This window comes from Artemia sp. Qi Xiang Cuo, chromosome 3 (genome assembly GCF_049724085.1).
Source record: "Artemia sp. Qi Xiang Cuo chromosome 3, ASM4972408v1, whole genome shotgun sequence".
Lineage (NCBI taxonomy): Eukaryota > Metazoa > Arthropoda > Branchiopoda > Anostraca > Artemiidae > Artemia > Artemia sp. Qi Xiang Cuo.
The window spans coordinates 45,656,327-45,672,729 of record NC_142796.1 but is presented as its reverse complement, the minus strand read 5'-3'; the positions used below and the strand labels follow the sequence as shown (position 1 = coordinate 45,672,729).

The window sequence follows — 16,403 nt, the reverse complement described above, 5'->3', positions numbered from 1 at the left end:
AGGGTATTATTAGACGTAGCGATTGAGAGGCTTGTATACCCGGCAAATACCCCTTCCCCTACTCTAAGAAATTGTAACAGAGGTTGTGAAGAGAGTGTAACAGTAAATAGAATTTCTGGTAGTATAATGTCACAATCTTTTGAACCTCAATTCTCGCCAAAAAGAGGAGAGGAGACTTCGGGAGACGGGAGACTTCTATTCTGGGAGACTTCGGAGAAGTGAAGTAAATGTAAATAATAAGTGAATTGAATCTGCAAAAATAAAATAGGAGATATGATATATCAGCCAAATTAAAATATCAGCCAGCATAATAATCTTATTTTGTCAGCATAAGAGAGAAGAGTGAAGAATCCTCCAACAGGAGCTGGGCCAATCGTGAAATAGCTCTTAGGGAACAGAATAAGGACTTGTGTTAGATAGTGATGAAAAGTGTTTTCGAGGGATTATTATTAAGGCACTACTACTCCATGAGCGATTATGAAATTATCATTCCGATTGAATTGAAGTTTTGCTCATATGCGTACATTGCTGTATACCTGAAATGTAAGTCTCAATAAACACATTACTTTTCTATTTGTGTTGTTTTTATTATATGCCTGTATCTCACCGCTGGGTAGATAACTATTTCAACTGTCTCCATTGGTACACTCCCAAGGAATCTGATATCCACGCAACAATTGGAGAAACTTAGTTGAAGGACGACTCTAGGAAATATAGTTACGCATTTGGGCAATCGACTCCCCAACCCAAATTAACCACTCACAAAAACATTCAAACCTGGTACTTTAGCCTACTTTTATTTTCTCCCATAGGGAGTGGCACGGTCGTTTTCTAACCCCCTTTGTACCCATTCCATTTTCCTCCCCATTACAAGTGACGCAGTCTTTTGCGGCACAAGTTTGTGTCAACTTCGCGGTCCAACATATAAACCTCAGCGGCACAAGTGGCGCGGTCGGTAGGACCAGCAGCACACATAAAATATTTTTGTGCAAAGGCTTCGCCATCTAGCAAAGGTTTCGTTGTTTCAACGTGTTTTTTGGACCTGAAATGCCATCTTCGATTTTTTTCAGAAAGTTTCTGCGACTTTTAATGGTGTATTAACAATCTAGAGAAGGCTAAAATAAGGAGATGAAAAAAGTAAAGGTAAGAAAAAGAGAAAAAAAGAAAGTGATGAGAACGAGTTCTGAGAAAAATCAGGTGTACTCTCTTGATTGTAGACAGTGCTTAGATAGTTTTAAAAGCAGTTAGTTTGATAAGTGCCATCTTTTGGAACTTGGAAAACCTTCGTGTCCACGCCTGTGGCCAGGCGGTTCCAATAGAGTAAAAAGCTAGGGTTGATTTTTCGTAGTTCAAATCTTGATTCTAATGGGGATAGCAGAGGTCAATAATCGTTTTATTTACTAAATTGGCAACAACCTAGCCGCCACTTCAAAACAGATAAACTAGACGAAGAATATGGGAAATATGTTGTCTGCGGGTAAGTTCAAGCAACTCCAAAAAATACAGTATAAAACGTAGAAAAGTAGTAGAAAGTAAGTAGTTAAGTAAATTTAGTACTAGATAAGTAGTTTCAACATTAATTTGGTGAAAAACGACTTTTTTTTACAAAAACATATATCCAGCAGATAAATATTTCATTTGATGTCATAATTTTGCAAAATATGTCCCTTTTATGTCCCAAATTTCTAAAATATGTCCCATTTTCGCCTTATTATGTCATTATGTCCCGGCATATAGGAATATGTCCTTTGGACATAAAATATGTCCAGTTGGCAACCCTAAGTGGCGGTAGTATAGTGCTTTATTGTATGTGTTTTTCATAAAGAATATACCTTATTTTAAATCCTTGGCGGTTGGATTATAAAATTTTCGAATAACGACATTTTTTACAAAAACATATATCCAGCAGAGAAATATTCCATTTGATGTCATAATTTTGCAAAATATGTCCCTTTTATATCCCAAATTTCTAAAATATGTCCCTTTTTTGTCCTATTACATATGTCCCTTTTATGTCCCAAATTTCTAAAATATGTCCCTTTTTTGTCCAACTACTTACCTAGCACTAAATTTACTTAACTATTTACTTTCTACTATTTTTTACGTTTTATACTGTATTTTGTGGAGTTGCTTGCTCTTTCCCACAGACAACATATTTCCCATATTCTTCGTCTATTTTTATCTGTTTTGAAGTTTTGCCTAATTGACACTCACTTACCCCTACTCTTTCAAGTGTCAGAAAAATAGAAAACAACTTTAAAATGAGAAATTTTCAGTTTATAAGAAATTAACCCGACGTGGGACTCGAACCCACGACCCTGAAATTAAGAGTCTCATGCTCTACCGACTGAGCTAGCCTGACTTATCATATGTTCGTGAATAAATGATATATGATTATTATGAATTTCAAGTCAATTTTTGGAGCTAATGCCAAGTGCTTATCAAATAAATTTCCGCTAAATTTACTTAACTACTTACTTTCTACTATTTTTTTACGTTTTATGAATGGTTTTGTGGGTGGTTAATTTGGGTTGGGGAGTCGATTGCCCAAATACGTAACTATACTTCCTAGAGTCGTCCTTCAACTACATTTCTCCAATTGTTGCGTGAATATCAGATTCCTTAGGAGCGTACCAATGGAGACAGTTGAACTAGTTATCTACTCAGCGGTGATACACTGGCATATAATAAAAACAACACAAATAGAAAAGTAATGGGTTTACTGAGACTTACATTTCAGGTATACAGCAATATACGTATATGAGCAAAACTTCAATTCAATCAGAATAATAATTTCATAATTGCTCATGGAATAGTAGTGCCTTAATAATAATCCCTCAAAAACACTTCATCACTATCTAACACAAGTCCTGATTCTGTGCCCTAAGAGCTATTTCACTATTGGCCCAACTCCTGTTGGACGATTCCCCACTTTACTTTTATGCTGACAAAATAAGATTATTATGCTGGCTGACCACCCAATAGTTTTTTCGCAATATTTAGATCATTAAATGCCTACATTCCTAAGAGAAACTCCAAATTGTGTATAAAACAATGTCGTATGATGATTTTTGTCAAGCATTTTCGTTAAATTCAAAACCATCTCATTTGCTTTGTAATGCCATTCAACCTGCAGCTTTTTCTGCTTTTTACATCTGTCAAGTCTCTATTGTTCTGTAATACAAAGAGTATGGAATTCGATGGAGTATTACAAAGTGTGCTCGAAATTCATCAAGCTGGTATGCGAAAATTAATCATCTTTTATTTGGATGTTTTAAAGGGATATTTGGCTGACGGTAAAACGCAGGTTTCCTTTTGTTGATTAGACTTTAGACTCAAGTTTGAAACGGGATTTAAACTCAATTTGGGGGAGTTTACTTTGTATCAGAAGTATTTTTAAAAGGGGACAGTTTTATTTTTTATATTTTAAATATATCACATATTACTTACGGGATGTATTACCCTTCCCATTATTTAGAGACGTCCCGTCATTAGGACTTGCTTGCCCTTGGGTTTGAAATATTTCGAAATTATGTACCGTATGTAATATGTGATATATTCAAAATATAAAAAATAAAATTGTTCCATTTTTATAGTAATTGTATCATTTTCATGGTTATTAGTTACCCAAATAAAACCTTATCCTTTTTCGTAAGATATAATCTGTTCTTCGCATAACAGATTTTCAGGAATTTCATTCGACGGAATCGCAAACCATATTTCGGATTTGTCACCAACGGGTTCAATCATTTGTGATATTTGAATTCTTTGCATCGTTTTGGGAGGGATTTGTTTTCCGTATTGCGAATCCATAATATTTTTCTTCATTTTCGTTGTCTATTAAATTTAAACTGGCGCTATCCGCCAATAATGTTGGTTGCGCATAAACCTTATTGGGGTTCACTACTTTTTTCCGTAATTCCGCTATTTCCTTTATTTCGTTCGACCTATATCGTCGCATATCTCCTATTTTATTTTTTCAGATTCAATCCACTTATTATTTACATTTACTTCACTTCTCCGAAGTCTCCCAGAATAAGGAAACAACTTTCTAGTTATGCCATATCCTCTTTGTGGTGAGAAATGAGGTTCAAAAGATTGTGACATTATACCGCCAGAAATTCTATTTATTGTTACACCCTCTTCACTGCCTCTCTTATAATCTATTAAAGTAGGGGAAGGGGTATTTGCCGGGTATACAAGCCTCTGGTTCGCTACGTCTAATAATACCTTATTCGACCTTAAAAAATTTACCTCAAGAAATATCATAATCCTCGTGGTTCACGCAACGGCCCAAGATATAGTAAAGCGTAGAGTGATATTCAAGCATGAAAATTCATTGCTAGCGTGAAAAATTCATCGTTTTTCACCAAATTAATGTTGAAACTACTTATCTAGCACTAAATTTACTTAACTATTTACTTTCTACTATTTTTTTTACGTTTTATACTGTATTTTTCGGAGTTGCTTGCTTTTTCCCGCAGACAACATATTTCCCATATTCTTCGTCTAGTTTATCTGTTTTGAAGTTTTGCCAAACTGCCACTCACTTACCCCTACTCTTTCAAGTATCAGAAAAATATAAAACAACTTTAAAATGAGAAATTTTCAGTTTATAGGAAACCGCCCCACGTGGGACTCGATCCCACGACCCTAAGATTAAGAGTCTCATGCTCTACCGACTGAGCTAGCCGGGCTTATGGTATCTTCGTGAATAAATAATATATGATTATTATGAATTTCAAGTCAATTTTTGGATCTTATGCCAAGTGCTTATCCAATAAATTTCCACTAAATTTGCTTAACTACTTACTTTGTACTATTTTTTTACGTTTTATACTGTATTTTTTGGAGTTGCTTACTCTTTCCCGCAGACAACTATATTTCCCATATTCTTCGTCTATTTTATCTGTTTTGAAGTTTTGCCAAACTGCCACTCACTTACCCCTACTCTTTCAAGTGTCAGAAAAATAGAAAACAACTTTAAAATGATAAATTTTCAGTTTATAAGAAATCCGCCCGACGAGGGACTCGAACCCAGGACCCCAATATTAAAAGTCTCATGCTCTACCGACTGGGCTAGCCGGGCTTATCATATGTTTTTGGACCTGAAATGCCGTCTTTGATTATTTTTTTCAGAAAGTTTCTGCGACTTTTAATGGTGTATTAACAATCCTAAGAAGGCTAAAATAAGGAGATGAAAAAAGTAAAGGTAAGAAAAAAGAAAAAAAGAAAGTGATGAGAACGAGTTCTGAGAAAAATCAGGTGTACTCTCTTGATTGTAGACAGTGCTTAGATAGTTTTAAAAGCAGTTAGTTTGATAAGTGCCATCTTTTGGAACTTGGAAAACCTCTATGTCCACGTCTATGGCCAGGCGGTTCCAAACGAGTAAAAAGCTAGGGTTGATTTTTCGTAGTTCAAATCTCGATTCTAATGGGGATAGCAGAGGTCAATGATTGTTTTATTTACTAAATTGGTAACAACCTAGCCGCCACTTCAAAACAGATAAACTAGACGAAGAATATGGGAAACATGTTGTCTGCGGGAAAGAGCAAGCAACTCCAAAAAATACAGTATAAAACGTAGAAACGTAGTAGAAAGTAAGTAGTTAAGTAAATTTAGTGCTAGATAAGTAGTTTCAACATTAATTTGGTTAAAAACGACATTTTTTACAAAAACATATATCCCGCAGAGAAATATTCCATTTGATGTCATAGTTTTGCAAAATACTTCCCTTTTATGTCCCAAATTTCTAAAATATGTCCCTTTTTTGTCCTATTACATCAAATGGAATATTTCTCTGCTGGATATATGTTTTGTAAAAAATGTCGTTTTCCACCAAATTAATGTTGAAACTACTTATCTAGCACTAAATCTACTTAACTACTAACTTTCTACTATTTTTTTACGTTTTATACTGTATTTTTTGGAGTAGTTTGCTCTTTCCCACAGACAAAATATTTCCCATATTCTTCGTCTGGTTTATATGTTTTGAAGTTATGCCAAATTGCCACTCACTTACCCCTACTCTTTCAAGTGTCAGAAAAATAGAAAACAACTTTAAAATGAGAAATTTTCAGTTTATAAAAAATCCACCCAACGTGGGACTCGAACCCACGACCCAGAGATTAAAAGTCTCACGCTCTACCTACTGAGCTAGCCGGGCTTATCATATATTCGTGAATAAATAGTATATGATTATTATGAATTTCAAATCAATTTTTGGATCCTATGCCAAGTGCTTATCCAATAAACTTCCTCTTCTTTTATTCGAAAATTTTACAATCCAACCGCCAAGTAATTAAAATAAGGTATATTCTTTATGAAACACACACACAATAAAGCACAATACTACCCCCACTTAGGGTTGCCAACTGGACATATTTTATGTCCAAAGGACATATTCCTATGTGCCGGGACATAATGACATAATAAGGCAAAAAAGGGACATATTTTAGAAATTTGGGACATAAAAGGGACCTATTTTTAAAATTATGACATCAAATGGAATATTTCTCTGCTGGATATATGTTTTTGTAAAAAATGTCGTTTTTCAACAAATTAATGGTGAAACTACTTATCTAGCACTAAATTTACTTAAATATTTACTTTCTACCAATTCTTACGTTTTATAATGTATTTTTTGGAGTTGCTTGCACTTTCCCGCAGACAACATATTTCCCATATTCTTAGTCTAGTTTATCTATTTTGAAGTTTTGCCAAATTGCCACTCACTTACCCCTAATCTTTCAAGTGTCAGAAAAATAGAAAACAACTTTAAAATGAGAAATTTTCAGTTTATAAAAAATAGCCCAACGTCGGACTCGAACCCACGACCCAAAGATTAAGAGTCTCATGCTCTACCGACTGAGCTAGCCGGGCTTAAAATATCTCCGTGAATAAATAATATATGATTATTATGAATTTCAAGTCAATTTTTGGATCTTATGCCAAGTGCTTATCCAATAAATTTCCACTAAATTTGCTTACCTACTTACTTTCTACTATTTTTTTACGTTTTATACTGTATTTTTTGGAGTTGCTTGCTTTTTCCCGCAGACAACATATTTCCCATATTATTCGTCTAGTTTACATGTTTTGAAGTTTTGACAAACTGCCACTCATTTAACCCTGCTCTTTCAAGTATCAGAAAAATAGAAAACAACTTTAAAATGAGAAATTTTCAGTTTATAAAAAATCCTCCCGACGAGGGACTCGAACCCAGGACCCTGAGATTAAAGGATGAGGTCCTCGAACCCAGGACCTCATCACTTTCTTTTTTTTCCTTTTTCTTACCTTTGCTTTTTTTCATCTCCTTATTTTAGCCTTTTCTAGATTGTTAATACACCATTAAAAGTCGCAGAAACTTTCTGAAAAAAATCACAGATGGCATTTCAGGTCCAAAAAAAACGTTGAAACAACGAAACCTTTGCTAGATGGCGAAGCCTTTGCACAAAAAATATTTTATGTGTGCCGCTGGTCCTACTGACCGTGCCACTTGTGCCGCTGGGGTTTATATGTTGGACCGCTTAGTTGGCACAAACTTGTGCCGCAAAAGACTGCGCCACTTCTAATGGGGAGGAAAATGGAATGGGTACAATGGGGGGTAGAAAATGACCGTGCCACTCCCTATGGGAGAAAATAAAAGTAGGTTAAAGTACCAGGTTTGAATGGTTTTGTGAGTGGTTAATTTGGGTTGGGGAGTCGATTGCCCAAATACGTAACTATACTTCCTAGACTCGTATTTCAACTAAATTTCCCCTATTGTTGCGTGAATATCAGATTCCTTAGGAGCGTACCAATGGAGACAGTTAAACTAGGTATCTACTCAGCGGTGAGATACAGGCATATAATAAAAACAACACAAATAGAAAAGTAATGGGCTTATTGAGACTTACATTTCGGGTATACAGCAATGTACGTATATGAGCAAAACTTCAATTCAATCAGAATAATAATTTCATAATCACTCATGGAATAGTAGTGCCTTAATAATAATCCCTCAAAAACACTTTTCATCACTATCTAACATAAGTCTTGATTCTGCGCCCTAAGAGCTATTTCACGATTGGCTCAACTACTGTTGGACGATTTCTCACTTTACTTTTATGCTGAAAAATTAAGATTATTATTCTGGCTGACTACCCAATAGTTTTTTCGCAATATTTAGATCATTAAATGCCTACATTCCTAAGAGAAACTCCAAATTGTGTATAAGACAATGTCGTATGATTTTTGTCAAGCATTTTTGTTAAATTCAAAACCATCTCATTTGCTTTGTAATGCCATTCAACAAATCATCTGTCAAGTCTCTATTGTTCTGTAATACAAAGAGTATGGAATTCAACGGAGTATTAAAAATTTTGCTCGAAATTCATCAAGCTGGTATGCGAAAATTAATCATCTTTTATTTGGAAGTTTTAAAGGGATATTTGGCTGACGATAAAACGCAGTTTTTCTTTTGTTGATTAGACTTTAGACTCAAGTTTGAAACGGGATTTAAACTCAATTTGGGGGAGTTTACTTTATATCGTAAGTATTTTTAGAAGGGAACAATTTTATTTTTTATATTTTAAATATATCGCAAATTACTTACGGTACATGTGGAAGCGCGCTGGGCTGAGAATCCGTGAATTCGGGTTCGATCCCTGGTGTGGTCAGTTTCTTAGTTTGGGACGCGGGTCAGTGGTGTGACCCTGTAAGCTTAGCCAGAGTCAACCCAGCTCTAAATGGGTACCTGGAGAAATCTGGGGAAGGTAAAACAGGAAGGGTTTGCGAAAGCATAGATTGGCTGGCCCCCAACCCCCCATTGCACTTCCTGGCTGAAGGGCCACGAAACGGAAATCAGCACCGCCGGTTTGGACCTTAAGGGTCTAGTGCCGCATCCTTTACCTTTACCTTTACCCATATTACCCTTCCCATTATTTAAAGACGTCCCGTCATTAGGACTTGCTTGCCCTTGGGTTTGAAATATTTCGAAATTATGTACCGTAAGTAATATGTGATATATTCAAAATATAAAAAATAAAATTGTTCCATTTTTATAGTAATTGTATCAGTTTCATGATTATTAGTTACCCAAATAAAACCTTATCCTTGTTCGTAAGATATAATCTGTTCTTCGCATAACAGATTTTCAGGGATTTCATCCGACGGTATTGCAAACCATATTTCGGATTTGTCGCTGACGGGTTCAATCATTTGTGATATTTGAATTCTTTGCATCGTTTTGGGAGGGACATTTGTTTTCCGTATTGCGAATCCATAATATTTTTATTCATTTTCGTTGTCTATTAAATTTAAACTGGCGCTATCCGCCAATAATGTTGGTTGGACATTAACCGCATTCGGGTTCACTACTTTTTCCCATAATTCCACTATTTCCTTAATTTCATTCGACCTATATCGTCGCATATCTCCTATTTTATTTTGCAGATTCAATCCACTTATTATTTACATTTACTTCACTTCTCCGAAGTCTCCCAGAATATGGAAACGACTTTCTAGTTATGCCATGTCCTCTTTGTGGCGAGAAATGAGGTTCAAAAGATTGTGACATTATAGTGCCAGAAATTCTATTTACTGTTACACCCTCTTCACAACCTCTGTTATAATTTCTTAAAGTAGGGGAAGGGGTATTTGCCGGGTATGCGAGCATCTCGTTCGCTACGTCTAATAATACCTTATTCGACCTTAAAAAATTTACCTCAAGAAATATCATAATCCTCGTTGTTCAGGCAGCAGCCCAAGATATAGTAAAGCATGGAGTGATATCCAAGCATGAAAATTCATTGCTATGGTGAAAAATTCATCGTTTTTCACCAAATTAATGTTGAAACTACTTATTTAGCACTAAATTTACTTAACTCTTTACTTTCTACAATTTTTTACTTTTTATACTGTATTTTTTGGAGTTGCTTGCTCTTTCCTGCAGACAACATATTTCCCATATTCTTAGTCTAGTTTATCTGTTTTGAAGTTTTGCCAAATTGCCACTCACTTACCCCTACTCTTTCAAGTGTCAGAAAAACAGAAAACAACTTTAAAATGAGAAATTTTCAGTTAAAAAAAATCCGCCTTACGTTGGACTCAAACCCACGACCTTGAGATTAAAAGTCTCATGCTCTACCGACTGAGCTAGCCGGGATTATCATGCGTTCGTGAATAAATAATATATGATTATTATGAATTTCAAATCAATTTTTGGATCCTATGCCAAGTGCTTATCCAATAAACTTCCTCTTCTTTTATTCGAAAATTTTATAATCCAACCGCCAAGGAATTAAAATAAGGTATATTCTTTATGAAAAACACATACAATAAAGCACTATACTACCGCCACTTAGGGTTGGCAACTGGACATATTTTATGTCCAAAGGACATATTGCTATGTGCTGGGACATAATGACATAATAGGGCAAAAAAGGGACATATTTTGCAAAATTATGACATCAAATGGAATATTTCTCTGCTGGATATATGTTTTGGTAAAAAATGTCGTTTTTCACCATATTAATGTTGAAACTACTTATCTAGCACCAATTTTACATAACTACTTACTTTCTACTACTTTTTTACGTTTTATACTGTATTTTTGGAGTTGCTTGCTCTATCCTGCAGACAATATATTTCCGATATTCTTCGTCTAGTTTATCTGTTTTGAAGTTTTGCCAAATTGCCACTCACTTACCCCTAATCTTTCAAGTGTCAGAAAAATAGAAAACAACTTTAAAATGAGAAATTTTCAGTTTATAAAAAATCCGCCCAACGTCGGACTCGAACCCACGACCCAAATATTAAGAGTCTCATGCTCTACCGACTGAGCTAGCCAGGCTTATGCAGTATTTGTGAATAAATATTATATGATTATTATGAATTTCAAGTCAATTTTTGGATCCTTTGCCAAGTGCTTATCCAACAAATTTCCTCTTCTTTTAGTCGAAAACTTTGTAATCCAACCGCCAAGGAATTAAAATAAGGTATATTCCTTATGAAACACACATACAATAAAGCACTATACTACCCCCACTTAGGGTTGGCAACTGAACATATTTTACGTCCAAAGGACATATTCTTATGTGCCGGGACATAATGACATAATAGGGCAAAAAAGGGACATATTTTAGAAATTTGGGACATAAAAGGGACAAAATTATGACATCAAATGGAGTATTTCTCTGCTGGATATATGTTTTTGTAAAAAATGTCGTTTTTCACCAAATTAATGTTGAAACTTCTTATCTAGCACTAAATTTACTTAACTACTTACTTTCTACTACTTTCCTACGTTTTATACTTTATTTTTTGGAGTTGCTTGCTCGAACCCACAACCCTGAGATTAAGAGTTTCATGCTCTACTCTTTCAAGTGTCAGACAAATAGAAAACAACTTTAAAATGAGAAATTTTCAGTTTATAAAAAATCCGCCCGACGAGGGACTCGAACCCAGGACCCTAATATTAAAAGTCTCATGCTCTACCGACTAAGTCGATTGCCCAAATACGTAACTATACTTCCTAGAGTCGTCCTTCAACTAAATTTCTCCAATTGTTGCGTGAATATCAGATTCCTTAGGAGCGTACCAATGGAGACAGTTGAACTAGGTATCTACTCAGTGGTGAGATACAGGCATATAATAAAAACAACACAAATAGAAAAGTAATGGGCTTATTGAGACTTACATTTCGGGTATACAGCAATGTACGTATATGAGCAAAACTTCAATTCAATCAGAATAATAATTTCATAATCACTCATGGAATAGTAGTGCCTTAATAATAATCCCTCAAAAACACTTTTCATCACTATCTAACACAAGTCCTGATTCTGTGCCCTAAGAGCTATTTCACGATTGGTGAACTCCTGTTGGAGGATTCTCCACTTTACTCTTATGCTGACAAAATAAGATTATTATGCTGGCTGACTACCCAATAGTTTTTTCGCAATATTTAGATCATTAAAGGCCTACATTCCTAAGAGAAACTCCAAATTTTGTATAAAACAATGTCGTATGATTTTTTGTTAAGTATTTTCGTTATATTCAAAACCATCTCATTTGCTTTGTAATGCCATTCAACCCGCAGCTTTTTCTGCTTTTTAAATCTGTCAATAGCGTTTGGAAATGTTCAAGTCTGTAATGTTCTGTAATACAAAGAGTATGGAATTCGACGGAGTATTACAAAGTGTGCTCGAAATTCATCAAGCTGGTATGCGAAAATTAATCTTCTTTTACTTGGAAGTTTCAAAGGGATAATTGGCTTGATAAAAAGCAGTTTTTCTTTTGTTGATTAGACTTTAGACTCAAGTTTGAAACGGGATTTAAACTCAATTACGGGGAGTTTAATTTATATCGGAAATATTTTTAGAAGGGAACAATTTTATTTTTCATATTTTAAATATATCACATATTACTTACGGTACATATTACCCTTCCCATTATTTCATGACGTCCCGTCATTAGGACTTGCTTGCCATTGGGTTTGAAATATTTCGAAATTATGTACCGTAAGTAATATGTGATATATTCAAAATATAAAAAATAAAATTGTTCCCTTTTTTATCGTAATTTCGAAAGAAAACAAACCGAACATCCCTTGTAAAAGATGAAAATGAGGACGTAATCTCGGATCCACAGAAAGCTGACGAGATGGGCCTCGCATTTCGAGGAAGTCTTAAATAGACCCAGACCTGACGATCCAAAATTAGTACCTGACAAACCGTTTTTACAAATTGACGTAAGTGCTGACCCCCCAAGCGTAACGTAAATATAAATATCTAAAACGATATTTGGAAATTTTCGAATGTTTACGGTTTTTTCTGCTATCTACTGATGAACGTCCAGCGAAAAAAAAATCCAACAGAGAAAAATTTTTCTCAAATGGTCGAGAAGAAGAAAAATAATGTATTCAATCCAGTGACCATGCTGTTTTACAGCATACTTAGCTGCATCCATAAGTTTGCATAGCCTGTTCTCAAAATCAGACTACGGTTAGGGAGTGTGGACCCTCAAATTTTGCTGAGGACTCCTTAAATGATTGGCTAGATAAAGTGTCTTCTAGGCTTATAGGTCTTAGTCGTATTACACCCGTCACGATTACTAAATACCTTGATCCACGTTTCATGAAAATGTGTACTTTCCCTGACAATCTTCTCCAAGTTGACAGCTTAAAGCAAGGGGCATGGATTTAGCCTTGCTGGCTGCTGAATCTGTATCAATAGATGCAATTGCAGTAACAGTCCCTGTTATCCAGCCACAACAGAATTAAGCCAGTTTGTGGGGATCACATGAAGAAGTTTCAGTAGTCAATGCAAGGCATGCTTCGTCAGCAGCCAGATCTTTCACGGTTCTGAAGATTTTCAATAATGAGTCATTAGTTGCAAGAAAAACAGATTCACTCAAGTCGTTAGAGTCTCATAATATGGGTTGCAGAAACACCTACACGAGGTTGTCATGAAATTAATGTCCATGCCCACCATCAGCCTCTCTTCTGAAAGTGTTTTCCGAAGCTGTTCAGTTAATCAAACAGTTCTTGGTAACAAACTGTAAGTAAGAAGCGACTCGGCCCAATAGCAACCGCAACTCTAAAAAATACAATTTTAAAAAAAAGAAGCATATCAAAAGAATTGGCTTTTAGTGCTGATTCAAGATATATAAAATTCATTAAGTTTACCGTATCTATCAAACGCTACGGGCCTCAGGACGTATGTGCGGTTTTCGAGAAAGGGTGGGCACCTGCAAACTTCAACGAATGATCATGAAAATCATACCATCAGATTCGGAATATCATAAAACCCAAGTTCTCTGATATTAAACCGAGTGTTTTTTTCTTTTTTTTTTTTGTCAGGGTGATTTTATTGAACTAATGGTCTAATACTATAGGGATAAGAGTTCTTCTGCCTTTTTTAAGTGACCAAAGAGATTTAACGGTTACTCTTCTCCCCCCCTCCAACACCTTTTTTTTCCCAAATTCATCAGATATAAAATTTATAATGGCTCTTTTAATCAGCACAATTGAAAGGTCAAACATCTATGACTCTGAAGAGACAAGACTCCCACAGCCCCTAGGGAACGGGCTCTAAGTTATAAAGTTTTCCTATTTTACATGTCTTGTTTGTTATTGGGAAGTAAACGGACATTTTACAGGACGAGGGAATTTCATGTGGGGGGGGGTCCACGGGAAAAATTCCAAGGAACTTTCCAAGGAGTAATTTTCGTGACGGGGAATTTTCGATGGAGGGAAGAGGTGGAGATTACGGTATTATTTGAAAAACAATCAAAAACCAAGTAAAAAAACAAGTTTTTCAGCTGAAAGTAAAGAGCAAAATAATGACATACAAAAACATAAATTATCCTGTATATGAGGGGATAGTTTATATATGACTTTTTGTCCCAATTCTTTAAGGACAACCCCTGGAAAACAACGGTCGTTTAATTAAATAAGAATAATTTTTTAAATACTAAAAAAAATTAGAGTGAAGAGCGAGGTATTGAGGAGGGGGTATTTCCCTCATATACGGAATAGTTTCTGCTAGTTTTAAGTTTTAGTTTTGCTTTTTACTTTCAGAAGAAAAACTTTTTTTTTTAAATTTAATCACTGAAAGGCAGAATCAATTCTGAGGAGAAAATGTTGACATGGTGCTGATTTTAGGGGTTTTTCCGCCGTCCAATTGTTAGCCAACAATGTTAGCTAACAAAAATTTGTTGGACGACGGAAAGAGAATTGTTAGCTAACAGAAAAAGTTAGTTCATAATTCGCAGAAACATGATATTGGGCAGGAAATTCAAAGAAAAATTCTAACCAAGATAGTGTTGCTGTGAGTTTATCTCAGATTGGGGTATGCTATGGCATTTAGCGGTCACCCTTCCGTCCACGCGCTGGTGTAGGAATTATGATGTCGCCACTTGCACTCAAAGCAATGGCGAACTGGACACCAGTTAGCGAACGTATATCGACTGCTCGTTTCGCATCTAATCACACAAAAATGACCATCATCGCCGGCTATGCTCCGACCAACGAAGCTGATGATGAGGAAAAAGATGCTTTCTACAACATGCTACAGTCGGTCACCAAAGACGTTCCCAGGCACGATTTAATCTGTTTTGTTGGCGATTTAAATGCTAAAGTCGGTGCAGATCGTCAGTACTGCCCTGAAGTTCTAGGCCCACATGGCATCGGAGATATGAATGGAAACGGTGCACTCCTAATTGACTTTGCCCTAAGCAACGACTTGGTGATAGGCCGGACAAAAAACCAAATCAATCATTTTCTCATATCAAGACGCTGGAAAAGTAGCCTGCTTGGCGTGAGGGCCTTTCGAGGAGCGGACGTGAATACAAATTACATCTTGATGATAGCCGAAGTAAGAATTAAACTGAAAGCTCTGAAACCGAAAACCAACGCCAAAACACACAAACAGTTCGACACTGATAAGCTGAAAGATTATTATATCCACAGAAGCTTCTGCATATCACTACATTACAAATTTGAAGCGTTAAACCTGCTCGGTGAAGCTGAAGACTCTAGTGTTGAAAACGTATGGATCTCAGTGAAAAGTGAATACCATGACGTCGCGAAGGCCAGCCTTGGCTTCAAGAAAAGAAAGAAAGAAAAATGGATATCGGACGACACCTGGAAATGTATCAGTAAACGCAAGGAGACCCGGACGCTTATCCTAAACACGTTGAGCCCTGAACAAAAAGCACAGTTACAGCTCCGTTACAAAGAAGAGGATAAGGCGGTTAAAAGAAGTGCAAGGTAAGACAAAAGAAACGTTATCGAGGAAAAAGCAGCACTTGCGGAAGAGTCTGCTAAGAAAGAAGACTCGAAAACGGTGTATCGACTAACGAATGAGATAGTCGGAAAGAAAACAAACCGAACATCCCTTGTAAAAGATGAAAATGAGAACGTAATCTCGGATCCACAGAGAGCTGACGAGATGGGCCTCGCATTTCGAGAGTCTTAAATAGACCCAGACCTGACAATCCAGAAGTAGTACCTGACAAACCGTTTTTACAAATTGACGTAAGTGCTGACCCCCCAAGCACTGAAGAAGTGACGACAACTGTGAAAAAGCTAAAAAATGGACGGGCACCTGGAGTAGATAGGATCACAGCAGAGATGCTGAAGGCGTCCCTTCGAGCCTGCATAACCGTTTGGACTGCTCTCCTAGTGGCCATCTGGAATAGCAAAAAAGTTTCAAAAGACTGGACCAAAGGTATACTAGTAAAACTCTTCAAGAAAGACGATGCGCTAGTCTGTGACAACTTGAGGGGCATCAACCTAACGTCTGTGTCCAGAAAAATACTAGCCACAGTCATACTAGAACGCCTAAGAGCAGCCCTAGATTCACACCTCAGAGAAGAGCAACACGGGTTTCAACCTGGTGGGTCTTGCTCTGACCTTA

At 36.1% G+C, this 16,403-nt stretch overlaps 1 protein-coding gene and 2 non-coding genes across 3 annotated transcripts; 1 reads left to right on the top strand and 2 right to left on the bottom strand.

Moving 5' to 3' along the window:
* Window positions 1-4,624: 4,624 nt before the first annotated feature.
* TRNAK-CUU (transfer RNA lysine (anticodon CUU)) lies at window positions 4,625-4,697 on the bottom strand. The gene has a single exon. It is a non-coding gene; the product is annotated as a tRNA-Lys (tRNA).
* Window positions 4,698-6,093: 1,396 nt separating this feature from the next.
* TRNAK-UUU (transfer RNA lysine (anticodon UUU)) lies at window positions 6,094-6,166 on the bottom strand. Its single transcript has one exon. It is a non-coding gene; the product is annotated as a tRNA-Lys (tRNA).
* An 8,725-nt stretch (window positions 6,167-14,891) lies between these two features.
* Window positions 14,892-15,758, top strand: LOC148954163 (protein CFDP2-like). The gene has a single exon (XM_089086183.1). The coding sequence runs from the start codon at window positions 14,892-14,894 to the stop codon at window positions 15,756-15,758; it is 867 nt and encodes a 288-aa protein (XP_088942309.1).
* Window positions 15,759-16,403: the final 645 nt, after the last annotated feature.